This window comes from Trachypithecus francoisi, unplaced genomic scaffold (genome assembly GCF_009764315.1).
Source record: "Trachypithecus francoisi isolate TF-2019V2 unplaced genomic scaffold, Tfra_2.0 Lachesis_group17, whole genome shotgun sequence".
Lineage (NCBI taxonomy): Eukaryota > Metazoa > Chordata > Mammalia > Primates > Cercopithecidae > Trachypithecus > Trachypithecus francoisi.
This window is the reverse complement of record NW_022681462.1, coordinates 769,684-784,885: the sequence shown is the minus strand read 5'-3', so window position 1 is coordinate 784,885 and position 15,202 is coordinate 769,684. Positions and strand designations below refer to the sequence as shown.

The following is a 15,202-nucleotide window of genomic DNA, read 5'->3' as shown; positions in this document are numbered from 1 at the left end:
TCCTGATCATGTTAACTGGTTGTTGTTGACCCCTAAACATGCATTTTCTAGCATCATTCATTTAAAAACCTTAATGTCAGTGAGTTCCCATAATTTGTTGTGTGTTTTTCGAAGAGTTATAATTGATAGACACCAGAATCCCTAGATTTCAGCTGTTCCTTACTCTGAGACCCTTATGTTGTGTAGAATATGGGAGAAAATGTGGGCAGAGCCTTGGGGGCTCAAGTGGTTGAGCAAGCAGAGCTGGGCTGACTCCAGGGCTGGCAGGTGGAGAAGGTCTTGGCAGTGGCAGCATAGGTGGCTCTCTCGTGTTGATCATCTAAGTGCCTGTGTGTGTCTTTAGCACTTAGATCTTTCCTGAGGAGAGGTAGTTGGGGAGGACATTGGCTCCAGAGGGCCTTGTTTTACTAGCCATTCACTGCCCTCTTTTTTAATCCTTCGTCATTTCAGATGACAACATTGACGAGACATATGGTGTGAATGTGCAGTTTGAATCTGATGAGGAGGTGAGTGATAAACAGGCCCAGTCCCTTCTTGGTTTTGAAGTTGATGAGGGTAAAGGGACCCCTTGTAGTGTAAAGAAGCTCCCTAGTTTAAACCAGATACATTTTACGGTGTTGTGTGGGTTTCAGACTTAGGCATTATATGTTCTTTTGCTTAAAAAAAAATGCGGTTATCTTTTAACTTTTCTATAGCAAATTTAACAAATGTAAAGCGATGTGATTATTTAAAATATACCAAGTGGATCAGCAAAAAGAAAGACAAAAGATAAAGTACAGTGAATACTTTCATTGAGAATGTATCTGCTAATGTTTTACTGCATTTTAACCATATTACAATCTTTTCCCGTTTTTCATTACTGTGTCCCCACTGCCTCTTTCAAAAGATTGCACATTTGCCTTAGAGCATGGATGTAGTTCGTACATGGTTAAGTCACTGGAGTTAATGTTTACCATCTAATCGAATTCCTTGAATATAAATAGGAATAAGTAGGGTACTTTGAAAAAATTGCAGAGTGCCTTAGAGTTCTCAGTGAGTAGATTTGGCTCCTGAAAGGGAAAATGGATCCCTGGTATATATACCAGGGCTGGAAGAAGGGGTCGCACAGGGAGAGTTAGAGGACTAGGAGCCAAGACTTCTGAATTTGAGTCCTGTATCTTGGCAGGTCATCTTGCCTCAGTTTCTCTTTCTATAAAATGAGGTGATTTCAATAGGTGATTGCTAAGTCTCTTCCTACAGTATAGTTAATAGGATCTGATGATTTTAAGTAGCAACAAACTGCTTTGCTTGTAGCAGTTCATTCATTTAGCAGTGCTCGTTATTGAAGCACCTGCTTTGACTATGACACTATGCCTAGTCTGCCTAATGTGCAGTGTGTGAGTAAACGGAGTGGTGAGCAAGCTTAGTGTGATCTCTTCATTCCCGAGTCACCATCTGCTTTCCCAGGCATGCCTCTGCATAGCTCTTCTCTCCTGTTCGCTGATCACTGTTTTTGAGTGTTGATTGTATATTAAAGAGAGGCTATGATCCAGTTGATTTCCATTGTGGCAGCCTAAGGTAAGAAACAGAAAGTAGGTGCATCTAATAAGTCTGTGCCAAGCAATCTTTCTATTACCTGTCCCCTGGAATAAGGCTGACCTTGGTTCCAATAGGCTCTCAGTTTCACCCCAAAGCCATTTCTCTAACCATTGGGCTAATTTAGGGTGACTTGAGGGAGAAGTTCTGTGGTGATGCAGGATCAGCTCCAGATAATGATTGAGTTGGGGCCATTTCCACAGGAAGGTGATGAAGATGTGTACGGGGAGGTTCGAGAAGAGGCATCTGATGATGACATGGAAGGGGATGAGGCTGTCGTGCGCTGCACCCTCTCGGCTAATGTAAGTTCAGTTTGCTTTTTCTCATTGCTGCAAGGTTACTTCTGTGTGTTAGTGCTTCTTCCCCATGCCTAGGTCCTGTTACATTTGTTGAGCCACCTTTTGCTAGAGTGTACTGTGATAAACACTTGGTGTCTAGAGTTTCTTAAGATTTCAGTCGATTTTCTTCCTTCCCAAAGATGTATGTTGATGAAGTCTTAGTCTGGTCCTTCCCAAAGATGTATGTTGATGAAGTCTTAGTCTGGTATTCTGAACTCAGTATTCCAGAGTTTTTCCCTCTGGAAAGTCCTCACAGAAGGTGGGCTGTGGGGTGGCAAGTAGAACTTGGTTGCAGGGTGGTGGCAAAGTGATCAAGGGTGGCAGAGACCTGGTGAGCTAAATGCCTGGTTACTTTTGTAGCTCGTGGCCTCAGGTGAACTGATGAGTTCCAAGAAGAAAGATTTGCACCCTCGGGATATTGATGCATTTTGGCTACAGCGGCAGCTCAGTCGTTTCTATGATGATGCCATCGTGTCGCAGAAGAAGGCAGATGAAGTACTGGAAATTTTGAAGGTATGGCCAAGATAACAATAGTTGTGTACTTAGTGTATCTTAGCACATGGGGACAGCGTATGAAGTGGCAGATGGCTTTGTCCTTAGTGGTGGTGTTACCTTCTCTCTGCAGACGGCCAGTGACGATCGGGAATGTGAGAACCAGCTGGTTCTGCTGCTTGGTTTCAACACCTTTGATTTCATTAAAGTGTTGCGGCAGCACAGGATGATGAGTGAGTATATGGTGGGCTCTTCTTGCAGAGTGAGTACATATGTGTGTATGTGTGAGATGGAGATTCTGTTGTTTTCACAGCCTAAGTGCTTGTTTCTTTTATTTTTCTTCTTTCTACTTTAAGGATGAAGGGTTTTTGCCTTATTTCCTCCTCCTCCTCCTCCTCATTTTCCTTTGTTCCTTTTGTTGTGGGTAGTTTTATACTGTACCTTGCTGGCCAGTGCACAAAGTGAAGCTGAAAAGGAAAGGATTATGGGAAAGATGGAAGCTGACCCAGAGTTATCCAAGTTCCTCTACCAGCTCCATGAAACCGAGAAGGAGGATCTGATCCGAGTAAGGACTGGGTTGGTTTATCTGTCTGAGTTCTGAGCTAACAGTGGCTAGAAGATTGCAGCATGAAGCTAAATTCATATTAAAAGTGGAAGTTGAAAAAGTAATTTCTCTAAATTCTTCGGGGTTTGTCAGTGCATGCAGGTTAGAATCAACACATCCACATTGGCTTGGTCGTGAGAGCAGTGACCTGCTGCTGTCTTTCACCGGCACTATGGGGATCTTTATTGTTTATTTGCACAGTAACTACATGGCGTTTACTAAAATAGAGTAACAGAACACATGTACTTGCTTAACAGAACCCACACTTTTACCCCTCAGGGGTAGCCCTTGGTACTTAATTACAGAACGTCTGTTTCTGGCGTCCCTGTACTGCGCACTGCCCCTTTAAAGGTGTGTGTGCGCTTTGATCATTCTGGTGGTCCCCACGTAAAGCGTTGTCTTTCTGTTTGGCGACTTACTAGTTAGCACCTGTGACTCAAGTATTAGCTAAGCAGAGACAGAAAAGGACAAGAACCTGTGATACTGATGAATTGTTTTTGTGATTTTCATCTTCGTCCACTACAGGAGGAAAGATCCCGGAGAGAGCGAGTGCGTCAGTCTCGAATGGACACAGATCTGGAAACCATGGATCTCGACCAGGGTGGAGAGGTAGGATCCAGGGCGATTTATGTCCCAGGCCTTGTTGGATGGAAAACTCGCTTGCTCGGCTTGCTCACTTCCTTGGGGTTTTTGTCTTTCACATTCCCAGGCACTGGCTCCACGGCAAGTTCTGGACTTGGAGGACCTGGTATTTACCCAGGGGAGCCACTTTATGGCCAATAAACGCTGTCAGCTTCCTGATGGATCCTTCCGTCGCCAGCGTAAGGGCTACGAAGAGGTACATGTGCCTGCTCTGAAGCCCAAGCCCTTTGGCTCAGAAGAAGTAAGTGAATTGCTTTCCTCAGTTCTCTGCTTAGTTCGCCTCCTGGTTTGGATTTCAACCATTGACCAGAATGTAGCTTTGTTTCATATATAGTTTATTTTAGGGCTGAAAGCTGCAACAGAATTTTCCCATTCTGATTTTGAGCCCAGGGGACAATATTGATCTCTGCACTGACCTTTAATGGAGAGTTATACAAAGAGATTGCCAGGGAACAAAATCCTGGCAATCCCACAAAAACAGTCTGCTCAAGGTTGCTGCCAACATGATATCAATGGCACTTCTTTTCTTCTAGCAACTGCTTCCAGTGGAAAAGCTTCCAAAGTATGCCCAGGCTGGGTTTGAGGGCTTCAAAACACTGAATCGGATCCAGAGTAAGCTCTACCGTGCTGCCCTTGAGACGGATGAGAATCTGCTGCTGTGTGCTCCTACTGTAAGCGCCACCCTGCCTGCTTTTTTCTCGGAAAATATGGGTGGAGTTTCTGTTGGAAGATTGTTTTTTATTTCCACCCCACCCCCTAATTCTTTGTCCTTTGATGGAAGAGAGGTTAAATGGTAGGATAAAGTACCCAAGAAAAGCTCTATTCTCTGTTTGGGAAATAAGCCCGTGGAAGTGAGGGCCGTGAGAATAACCAGGTGAACAGGCGTTCTCATCCCTGACCTCTCCCGTAGGGTGCTGGGAAGACCAACGTGGCCCTGATGTGCATGCTCCGAGAGATCGGGAAGCACATCAACATGGACGGCACCATCAACGTGGATGACTTCAAGATTATCTACATTGCCCCCATGCGCTCCTTGGTGCAGGAGATGGTGGGCAGCTTTGGAAAGGTGAGGGAGCAGAACTTTCCTCCAGAGGATACGGAGCGCAGCTGTCAAAGTGTTGTGGACAGGCCTGGACCTCACCACTTTTTGTATTAGGGCATCTCTGGAATGCCTCCTGGGATTGTTTTTATTTTTTATTTTTCTCTCCCCATTTCCAAGATGGAACTTAACCCAGGTGCAGAGTTTCTGAAGTAAGAATGTCCTGAGCCATCTTTTACAAGGGTTTGCATCTTTCTTTCGTCCTCTCCATGGCAATTTCCTGCAGTTGGTATCATTTGTGTTATTGAAGTATTTATGAAACATCAAATGGATGTGGATAGTAATAGACCTAGTGGTGTTATTCTAGGTCTTGTTATCTACAAGTTGCCGTTTCTTCCTCTTGGGTACAGAGTTCCCAGAGATCTTTTTTTTTTTTTTTTGAGACAGGGTCTTGCTGTCGCCCAAGCTGGAGTGCAGTGGTACAATCATGGCTCACTGCAGCCTTGACCTCCCAGGCTCAAGTGATCCTCCCACTTCAGCCTTCCTAGTAGCTGGGATTATAGATGTGTGCTACCAGATTAGCTAATTTTTATATTTTTTGTAGAGACAGGGTTTCACCATGGTCTAGAATTCCTGGGCTCAAGCATTCTGCCCTCATTGGCCTCTGAAAGTGCTAGGATTACAGGCGTGAGCCACCGTGCCTGGCCCCGAGAGATCTTTTGTCTGCTTTATTTGCCCGAGTTAAATTTCTGCTTGTTTGAGGAAGAAATGCTCATACGCTCTGATTTGCTTTGTATTCACCTGATGGGTTGATGCCTGCTCCCAAGGCCCGACACTCCAACTGCCCAAACAGAAAGCGTGGTGTCCAGGCCCCTTCAAGCATTCCTGTCTGATGCAGTTTTCCTCCCACAGCGCCTGGCCACTTATGGCATCACTGTTGCTGAACTGACTGGGGACCACCAGCTGTGCAAAGAAGAGATCAGTGCCACTCAGATCATCGTCTGCACCCCCGAGAAGTGGGATATCATCACCCGCAAGGGTGGCGAGCGCACCTACACCCAGCTGGTGCGGCTCATCATTCTGGTGAGTTGGGAGTGCTCCTAGAACATAGAGGCCAGTTGTGTCAAGGAGGGTTTGCTGGGTTTTCATGCACAATGTTTCTTTGCTGCCTTTTCTGTAGGCACTAGCCCTTGTAATGGCAGTTATTGTCAGCTTGTGTTTGCCATGTTATTTATTTATTTTTATTATTTATTTATTTATTTATGTTTTGAGATGGAGTCTAGCTCTGTCGCCCAGGCTGAGTGCAGTGGCACAACCTCGGCTCACTGCAGTCTCTGCCTCCCAAGTTCAAGCGATTCTCCTGCCTCAGCCTCCCCAGTAGCTGGGATTACAGGCGCCTGCCACCATGCCAAGCTGATTTTTGTATTTTTAGTAGAGACTGGGTTTCACTGTGTTGGCCAGGCTGGTCTCGAACTCCTGACCTTGTGATCTGCCCACCTCAGCCTCCCAAAGTGCTGGGATTACAAGCGTGAGCCACTGCGTCCAGCCTGCCACGTTATTCTCTCTCTCTATTTTTTATGTCTGAAATATTTTACTACACTTGATCTTAGCCAAAAGGCCGAGAAACGATATCTGAAATATTTTGAAACAAATATAAACAGATAGGCAAAAAACCATCATATCCAACATCATGAAGGGCTTTATAAGTAAAAGAATCCATTCTCTGAGGGAATGAATGAGGAATCAGGATTTTGTTGTTGTTGTTGTTGTTGTTGTTGTTGAGACGGAGTCTCGCTCTGTCGCCCAGGCTGGAGTGCAGTGGCCGGATCTCAGCTCACTGCAAGCTCCGCCTCCCAGGTTTACGCCATTCTCCTGCCTCAGCCTCCCGAGTAGCTGGGATTACAGGCGCCCACCACCTCGCCCGGCTAGTTTTTTTTTTTTTTTTTTAGTAGAGACGGGGTTTCACCGTGTTAGCCAGGATGGTCTCGATCTCCTGACCTTGTGATCCGCCCGTCTCGGCCTCCCAAAGTGCTGGGATTACAGGCTTGAGCCACCGCGCCCGGCCGTAATCAGGATATTGTATTCCGTATACACAGAAGCTTCCAGAGATTAGTGACTCAGTGAGTGTAGTTTACGTTGTCTGGGAAAAGCAAGAAAGGAGACTTCACATGTTGGTTTTCAGTGTTCTGGAGCAGGGGTTGGCAGTCTGTGGCTACTAGCTTTGTTCTGTTGGAACATAGTTATATCCATTTGTTTATGTATTATTTACAGCGGCTTTTGTGCTGCAATGACAGAGCTGAATATTTGCAATAGGGGCCGCATGGCCCAAAGCCTGAAATACTGACTATCTGGCTTTTTTTTTAGGTGGAGTTTTGCTCTTGTTGCCCAGGCTGGAGTGCAGTGGTGTGATCTCAGCTCACTACAGCCTCCACCGCCCGGGTTCCAGCAATTCTCCTGCCTCAGCCTCCTGAGTAGCTGGGATTACAGTTGCCTGCCACCACACCCAGTTAATTTTTTGTATTTTCAATAGAGACAGGGTTTCGCCATAATGGCCAGGCTGGTCGCAAACTCCTGGCCTTGGGTGATCCACCTACTTCGGTCTCCCAAAGTGCTGGGATTACAGGCGTGAGCCACCGCACCTGGCTTTTTTTTCTTGGAGATGGAGCATCTGACTTTAAAAAAAAAAAAAACACGTTTCTGGCGCCTGCTTTAGAGCTTTGCTGCTTGAAGCCTGATCCATGGCGGGAGTCGTAGCAGCAGCAGCATGAAATAGGAGCTTGTTAGAAATGCAGGATTTGTGGCCTCACCCCACACCTGCTGAATGCAATCTGCATTTTAACAACATCCCCTGGCTTTGGGATACTTAATAAAATTTGAGAAGCACTGCTTTAGACGGTGAGAGCTCATTTGATGCATGATAACTTTTGTTCTTGGGAACTGTAACTGCCAGAAGTGAAGTTTCTGATCAGATCATATTTGTATCCTTTTTCATAAAGAAGTTTACTTTTAAGTACAGTTGTAAACTCATTTATCTGAGTTTCAGAATTTCTTGCTACAAAGTATGTCACTGAACTGTACCAAAGCAACTCATGGTCAGAGTCTGTTACTTTCTGGAGTATTTCATGGTAAATATTGTCTCCATACTTTGGGCATCTCTGGCTTGGGATCCCGTGTGTTTTTCCTTAGGCATTAGGTTATATGCCTATAATATGGGACAAGTCCAGGAAAAGGAACTACGTATCTCCAGTGCTAGAGGTAATTGCTGTCCTCCAATTCCACAGGATGAGATCCATCTTCTCCACGATGACAGAGGTCCTGTCTTAGAAGCTTTGGTGGCAAGGGCCATCCGAAACATTGAGATGACCCAGGAGGATGTCCGACTCATTGGTCTCAGTGCCACCCTACCCAACTATGAAGACGTAGCCACCTTTCTGCGTGTTGACCCTGCCAAGGGTCTCTTTTACTTTGACAACAGGTATCAGAAAAGACTGGGCGAAGTTCTATCAAGGTGACCATCCTGCTCTCCTTCCCCTTTTCCAAGGAGTGCTGCTGTGTTGGGTTTTAGAAGGGCCTTTGGGTTTGATGTGCTGTGAATCAAGGAGGAATATTGCTCTTGGGGCAGGAAAAAGACTGTTTATTCTCTCAGTATTTTCCGCCAAAGCCTCATTTGTCTAACTGTTGAACTCCTAGCTTCCGTCCAGTGCCTCTGGAACAGACGTACGTGGGTATCACAGAGAAAAAAGCTATCAAGCGTTTCCAGATCATGAATGAAATCGTCTATGAAAAAATCATGGAACATGCTGGGAAAAATCAGGTTTGCCCATGGTTTGTGGTTACTCTTAAACCCTGTTCTTTCAAATGTTTGATTTACCAATAATTTGGGAAGATTGACAGAAATTAAAAGAAGACACAACATAAATCACCAATGTCAGCTATGAAATGGGATATTACTACAGAACCTATAGCCACCGGAAAGATAATAAGGTAATACTGTGAGTAGTTTTATGCTCATCACTTTAAAAATTCAGAAGAAATGAACCAGTTCTCCAACAACTACTAGTTAACTAGCACAACTCAGCCCAGATGAAATGGATAACCTGGATAGCCTTACAACCATTAGAGAGTTTGGAGCATTAAAAATCCCCCCATCAAGCGATCGCCAGTCCCGGATCATCGCTTTGTCCATTCACATTATCCAGGGTCCCTCCATAAAAGGTTTGGGGTCGCTTACACGGAAAATACAAGACAATGAAAAGAGAAAAGGAAAAACGAGTGGAGCGGGCATTTTACTAGACAGTGTGATAGAATTTTTAAATTGAAAGTCGAGTTGAGCAATGTTAACTAAGACAAAAAATAAGGGAAAGTGACCGGTTTTGTATTTCTTTTTGTCTGATGAAAAGAAGCATATGAATTTATATGAAGAGACAGAGCTTTTCTTGGCACTAAATACTAGGAAGACTTCATTTCCTCCAACACTGTACTAGTCTCAGACTTACTTCCTAAATCCTTTTATAAGTAGTAGAATGTTTTAGCTGTTATTTTGCAGACACATTTTCATGCAGCTTTGACTCTTGTTAGGTGCTTGAACATCAATTCTGAGTTGAGAGGCCTGCATTTGTAGTCATAGTCTATTTAAACTTGCTGTTCAAGGTAGGATGTTGAAGTGAGTTTAACTTCTCAGTTCCAGAACTGTGAACTGGTGGGTGCATTCCCTTGAAGAAAGATCTTTCCAGCCCTGTTGAGGCTTGCTGTGAGCCTGCACATATTCCTGCCCTTTCCCCTCTCCAGGACCTTGGCTTCTGGTGGTGATGGGGCAACTTCTGCTTCCTGCCACAGGTGCCCTGGGGCTGTTAGTATCTCGTGACTGTGGCAAACTGTGGCTTCTGCTTAGGTGCTGGTGTTTGTCCACTCCCGGAAGGAGACTGGAAAGACGGCCAGGGCCATCCGGGACATGTGCCTAGAGAAGGACACTCTGGGTCTGTTTCTGAGGGAGGGCTCAGCCTCCACGGAAGTCCTGCGAACAGAAGCGGAGCAGTGCAAGGTGAGGAGGGGCCGGCGGGGTTCCCTCCTTCCTACCTGGCAGCCGTGTCCCTCCGAGGCCTCAGACAGCTCCTCTAGGACCGTACTGACCGTACTGTGGTACTGTTGTTTCCCGTGGGTTCAGGTTGATTGTCTGGATGTGATTATTACTATTCCACATAGTAGTTAAGCGGCAGGGTCTCATGGGAAGAGATTTCCTTAGTCCTTGGGTGAGTCCTACAGGAAGGCTCACCTCATCCCCGGTTGTTTATTCCACAGAACCTAGAGCTGAAGGATCTTCTGCCTTACGGCTTTGCTATTCATCATGCAGGCATGACCAGGGTTGACCGAACACTCGTGGAGGATCTTTTTGCTGATAAACATATTCAGGTGAGGGGGTGCAAAGCTTTTGGAGGAGCAGGTGGGACATACTTCAGAAGACTGGCAGTGTCAAGGTTGTGCCATGTTTGCTCCTGGTACTTTATTGCTTCTGGCCCAGCTAGCCCGGGTCAGAGGGTTGTGGTGGATACAATAAATAGAACCTTATGCCACTCTCCCAACTCTTCACACCTTGTGTGAGGGAAGGTGAGTGAGTTTTGGACAGTCTGAGAAGCATAGTGAAGCAAGCACTTTGGTGACTTCAGATGGCTCCACACAGCGCCTCAGGGGGGCACGCATGGCCATGTCGTTCCCTCTTCCCGGATAGCCTCTGCTTTACCTTTTCCAGTAACTTGAAGGTGGTTTAATACAGGTCTGCACTTGTGCCTCTGGAACCTTGAAATGTTCATTCCTGAATAGATGAGGAACCCAAGGGAACCTTTCCTCTTTATTCTGGTGTCACATTGACAAGTACTGGGACCCCCCACACCCCACTGGCTAGTCCTGATAGAAGCTCTGAGGCAACTGCCTGGAGAAGCCGGGGATAGTAACCCCGATGGTGGCATCTGTTCTCATTGCCTTGCTTTGCCTCTGTAGGTTTTAGTTTCCACAGCAACTCTAGCTTGGGGTGTGAATCTCCCTGCACATACGGTCATCATCAAAGGCACCCAGGTGTACAGTCCAGAGAAGGGGCGTTGGACAGAACTGGGAGCACTGGACATTCTGCAGGTACAGAGCCTTTGAGTTTATTCTCAGTGGGGATCAATATCCTTGCCTGAAATGCAGAGATGCTGGAAAGCTGGCAGATCAGAGGCCTAGTTCTGTAATGTAGATCCCTGCATCAAAATCACACATTCTCTTGCTATAGCATTCTTGGTTCGCTGTCCCTGATCTAGATGCTGGGACGTGCTGGAAGACCCCAGTATGACACCAAGGGCGAAGGCATCCTCATCACGTCTCATGGGGAGCTGCAGTACTACCTGTCCCTCCTCAACCAACAACTTCCTATTGAAAGCCAGATGGTTTCAAAGCTTCCTGACATGCTCAACGCAGAAATCGTGCTGGGGAATGTCCAGAATGCCAAGGTAGGGGAGGACTCTGCCTGTTGTGCTTCATGCCTTCCCCGCAGACACCAAGGCACCAGGTGTGGGTCCGTCCCTATTGTGCCGTGGGCCAGCAGCGTCCGAGGCTTTCCATCCCTGCACCCGCATCTTGGGTCTGGCAGATAGTTCCCCTTGTTACCAAGATCTTAGAAGATGCTTAGATCTTTTTACTAATGAAATGCTAAACACATTCAGAATATGATGTAATATGCATCCTTGTAGCTGGGAATTAACTTCTAAGCAATTCATGGTAGCCTTTCATTTGGACATCAAGAGTTTCTTCATACTAAGAACCATGAGCTGTGTCTTGTAGGACGCAGTGAACTGGCTGGGCTATGCCTACCTGTATATCCGAATGCTGCGATCCCCAACCCTCTATGGCATCTCTCATGATGACCTCAAGGGAGATCCCCTGCTGGACCAGCGCCGACTGGATCTGGTTCACACGGCTGCCCTGATGCTGGACAAGAACAATCTGGTCAAGTATGACAAGAAGACGGGCAACTTCCAGGTGCGTGGGCTGAGGGTTTTGAGGCAAAGGTCTCAGCAAAAGTTATTGGCCCAGGAGAAAATTTTTCAGATTGCTCTCGATGTGAGCACTGCCTGTCTAATCACCTGTTGCTTATAACAGCAGAAAAGTGGGTTGCTTTTCCCATAACTTGAAGTGGATCATTCAGCTGTCTTTTCCATGCAGACATCATTTCACTGTGGGTCAGCTTATTGTGCCATTTTTCTTCATGTGCCTGGGCCTGGCCTGGCACTTGCACTGCTGTGACTTCATCCAGTTGTCCTATTAGGGCAATAACCTATAGGACATTGAGTCATATACTTTACCAAAAATCGCACAAGAAAACCTATAAGACAATAACTTGCGGTCCACAGTTAGAGGTGGGAGCTCCTCAGTAGTCAGCACTGGTTTGAGCCTACCTTCTCTCTAGGTGACAGAACTGGGCCGTATAGCCAGCCACTACTACATCACCAATGACACAGTGCAGACTTACAACCAGCTGCTGAAGCCCACCCTGAGCGAGATTGAGCTTTTCAGAGTCTTCTCGTTATCCTCTGAGTTCAAGAACATCACAGTGAGAGAGGTGAGCCTATGCAGTGTGGTGGGGCGGGGAGTTGGTGCTCACCAAGTCACTGAATGGTTTCCCTCCTCGGCCACAAGGCTTTCCCTTGACCTTTTCCTCCTTGTGGCAGGAGGAGAAGCTGGAGCTGCAGAAGTTGCTGGAGAGGGTGCCCATCCCTGTAAAAGAGAGCATCGAGGAACCCAGCGCCAAGGTGAGCTCCTCTCCTCTTTGCTTTGATCAGTTGAGGATTAAGTAGTTTTCATAATCTTCTAAAAGATGAACCTTGAGGCCGGGCGCAGTGGCTCAAGCCTGTAATCCCAGCACTTTGGGAGGCCGAGACGGGCGGATCATGAGGTCAGGAGATCGAGACCATCCTGGCTAACACGGTGAAACCCCGTCTCTACTAAAAATACAAAAAACTAGCCGGGCGAGGTGGTGGGCGCCTGTAGTCCCAGCTACTCGGGAGGCTGAGGCAGGAGAATGGTGTAAACCCGGGAGGCGGAGCTTGCAGTGAGCTGAGATCCGGCCACTGCACTCCAGCCCGGGCGACAGAGCGAGACTCCGTCTCAAAAAAAAAAAAAAAAAAGATGAACCTTGAATTTGGGTTCATGTGTGGTATCCTGCTTAGTTCTCCTAGTTTTTGCAGCCTTCTCACATGTTCTTTTTATATGAAATAACAATTATTTAGTATTTGTAAATCAAGACCTGTAGAAAATCTCACCTGCCTGGATACTCAGAGCAGAAATGTAGTTCCCTTTCTTGGACTGTTCAGTGATTGGTCTCCTGCTGGCTGATTTTGCTTCTTTACAGATCAATGTTCTTCTGCAAGCCTTCATCTCGCAGCTGAAATTGGAGGGCTTTGCACTGATGGCTGACATGGTGTATGTCACACAGGTGAGGGTGGAGTTGTATGGGAGCTATGAGAAGGGGCCTGAACAGTTCAATCCCTGTGTTCTGTGTGCATCCCGGGAAAAGGAGGCCTGATGCTAGTGAGATGGAAGGAGTGTTTAGTTCTGCTCTTGCGGGGTCGTTGGTTGGTGCATGTGTGGTACAGCCACTCCGTAGTACACATCTTGAGCACGTGGGAAAGGTAAGACCTTAAGAGGGAATGCTTCAAGGCTCCACAGGCCCTCAGAGACAGGAAGAGCCACAGCACACGGTGTCTGCTTCCCAGCAGCGAAGTGATTTCCCACTGTTGCTGCACAGCTCATAAATAAATCCAAAAATGGCACGGGGTTTTATTAGCTGCTCTTCATCTTTACCTCTAAGAACAGGTCACTGGTACCCTCAACTCTTCCTAAAACTCTAAATGCTAAATGAGTCAAAAGCTTTAAAATCATGCAGTGAATGTTAGGTTAAAATGTTGTGCAGCGACCTTGAGCCACACTTTTCTAATTGTTCCCCATTCGGCAGGCATCTACTGTATAGAAGGGAGAAAGGCGTAAAGACGGGGGACTTTGCCTTTGAGTTGGGATGGGTGGTTGTGTCAGAGCTGGAGGTAATGAAACAGTGTGGAGTGGCTCACAAGGCTTGGGGATAGTCAAGACTTAACAGTGGGAATGATGCTTCTTTGCCTAGTCGGCTGGCCGGTTGATGCGAGCAATATTTGAAATTGTCCTGAACCGAGGTTGGGCACAGCTTACAGACAAGACACTGAACCTCTGCAAGATGATCGACAAACGCATGTAAGGACCCGGTGATCTGGATGCTGGTCCCCATGAGTGGGGTCCCCAGCCCAAGGGTCTGATGGGAAAAACGCAGGGTGCATCTGCTCTCCAGACCCGACGCCTGAAGTATGATCCGAAGCTTGTTGCATGTTGAGAAGAGGGAAGGCCCTCTGTGGTAGGGCCGGGGAGTAGGAGAAAGGTGGAGGCCAGAGCTGGCACAGCGTCAGTGTTTGCCTTTAATGACTGTGTCTTGTGTGGTCACTGCTGAACTATTGGAAGCCATGATGTGGACGGTTTGTCACATCCCCGCAGAAGGGACCAACAGCTTTGCCTCCTTCCTGGATAGGTGGCAGTCCATGTGTCCTCTGCGCCAGTTCCGGAAACTCCCTGAGGAAGTAGTGAAGAAGATTGAGAAGAAGAATTTCCCCTTTGAGCGTCTGTACGACCTGAATCATAATGAGATCGGTGTGTGGGATGCTCTTGCCTTGTCTTCACTGCCTGGGTGTCTCTCCCAGTCTGCCTACGCAATCTTCCTGTTCCTAGCCCTGTGCATTAGTGTCCTGTGTTCCCTCCCCAGGTCCCATTGAAGGGCTGGCCCTTGGTCTGGGGACCTGGAATCCTGGGCTCCACTGACCATAAAGGGAAGACCCTACTCCTTTCCCACAGTGGCCCTCAGGCCCAGTTTGCAGGATAGTGGGCAGGCTGGGCTGTAGCCTCAGTACTCTCATTTCCTCGTAGGGGAGCTTATCCGCATGCCAAAGATGGGGAAGACCATCCACAAATATGTCCATCTGTTTCCCAAGTTGGAGTTGTCGGTGCACCTGCAGCCTATCACACGTTCCACCCTGAAGGTGGAGCTGACCATCACCCCGGACTTCCAGTGGGATGAAAAGGTGAGGCTTTGCTGGGCAGAGGAGCTGGATCGGAGGCATGTTGTCTACGTTGACTCGCATTCCTTTTACCCTTGCTTCTGTTGGCAGGTGCATGGTTCATCCGAGGCTTTCTGGATTCTGGTGGAGGACGTGGACAGCGAGGTGATTCTGCACCATGAGTATTTTCTTCTCAAGGCCAAGTACGCCCAGGACGAGCACCTCATTACGTTCTTCGTGCCTGTCTTTGAACCGCTGCCCCCTCAGTACTTCATCCGAGTGGTGTCTGACCGCTGGCTCTGTGAGTGTCTCCTCTCTAGAGTCCCCAGGAACAGTCCCTCCAAGGACAGTAGAAGAATGTCTTGCACTTTGTCCCGGGCTTGCCTTTGCTGGGGACAGAGTGATA

The 15,202-nt window shown here is 47.2% G+C and overlaps 1 protein-coding gene across 1 annotated transcript in view; it reads left to right on the top strand.

Annotated features, from left to right (window-relative positions):
• SNRNP200 (small nuclear ribonucleoprotein U5 subunit 200) overlaps window positions 1-15,202 on the top strand; it is a 31,622-nt gene that overhangs the window by 4,670 nt on the left and 11,750 nt on the right. Inside the window, exons 5-28 of the mRNA XM_033238843.1 lie at window positions 451-506; window positions 1,779-1,877; window positions 2,274-2,426; window positions 2,539-2,638; window positions 2,834-2,970; window positions 3,535-3,618; window positions 3,719-3,892; window positions 4,185-4,322; window positions 4,562-4,717; window positions 5,603-5,773; window positions 7,972-8,165; window positions 8,381-8,504; window positions 9,582-9,731; window positions 9,989-10,099; window positions 10,685-10,816; window positions 10,984-11,172; window positions 11,504-11,701; window positions 12,129-12,281; window positions 12,391-12,471; window positions 13,071-13,154; window positions 13,839-13,945; window positions 14,274-14,392; window positions 14,666-14,820; window positions 14,908-15,097. Of these exons, the coding sequence (XP_033094734.1) occupies window positions 451-506; window positions 1,779-1,877; window positions 2,274-2,426; window positions 2,539-2,638; window positions 2,834-2,970; window positions 3,535-3,618; window positions 3,719-3,892; window positions 4,185-4,322; window positions 4,562-4,717; window positions 5,603-5,773; window positions 7,972-8,165; window positions 8,381-8,504; window positions 9,582-9,731; window positions 9,989-10,099; window positions 10,685-10,816; window positions 10,984-11,172; window positions 11,504-11,701; window positions 12,129-12,281; window positions 12,391-12,471; window positions 13,071-13,154; window positions 13,839-13,945; window positions 14,274-14,392; window positions 14,666-14,820; window positions 14,908-15,097 (3,255 nt within the window). The remainder of the gene's footprint in view (window positions 1-450; window positions 507-1,778; window positions 1,878-2,273; window positions 2,427-2,538; window positions 2,639-2,833; window positions 2,971-3,534; window positions 3,619-3,718; window positions 3,893-4,184; window positions 4,323-4,561; window positions 4,718-5,602; window positions 5,774-7,971; window positions 8,166-8,380; window positions 8,505-9,581; window positions 9,732-9,988; window positions 10,100-10,684; window positions 10,817-10,983; window positions 11,173-11,503; window positions 11,702-12,128; window positions 12,282-12,390; window positions 12,472-13,070; window positions 13,155-13,838; window positions 13,946-14,273; window positions 14,393-14,665; window positions 14,821-14,907; window positions 15,098-15,202) is intronic.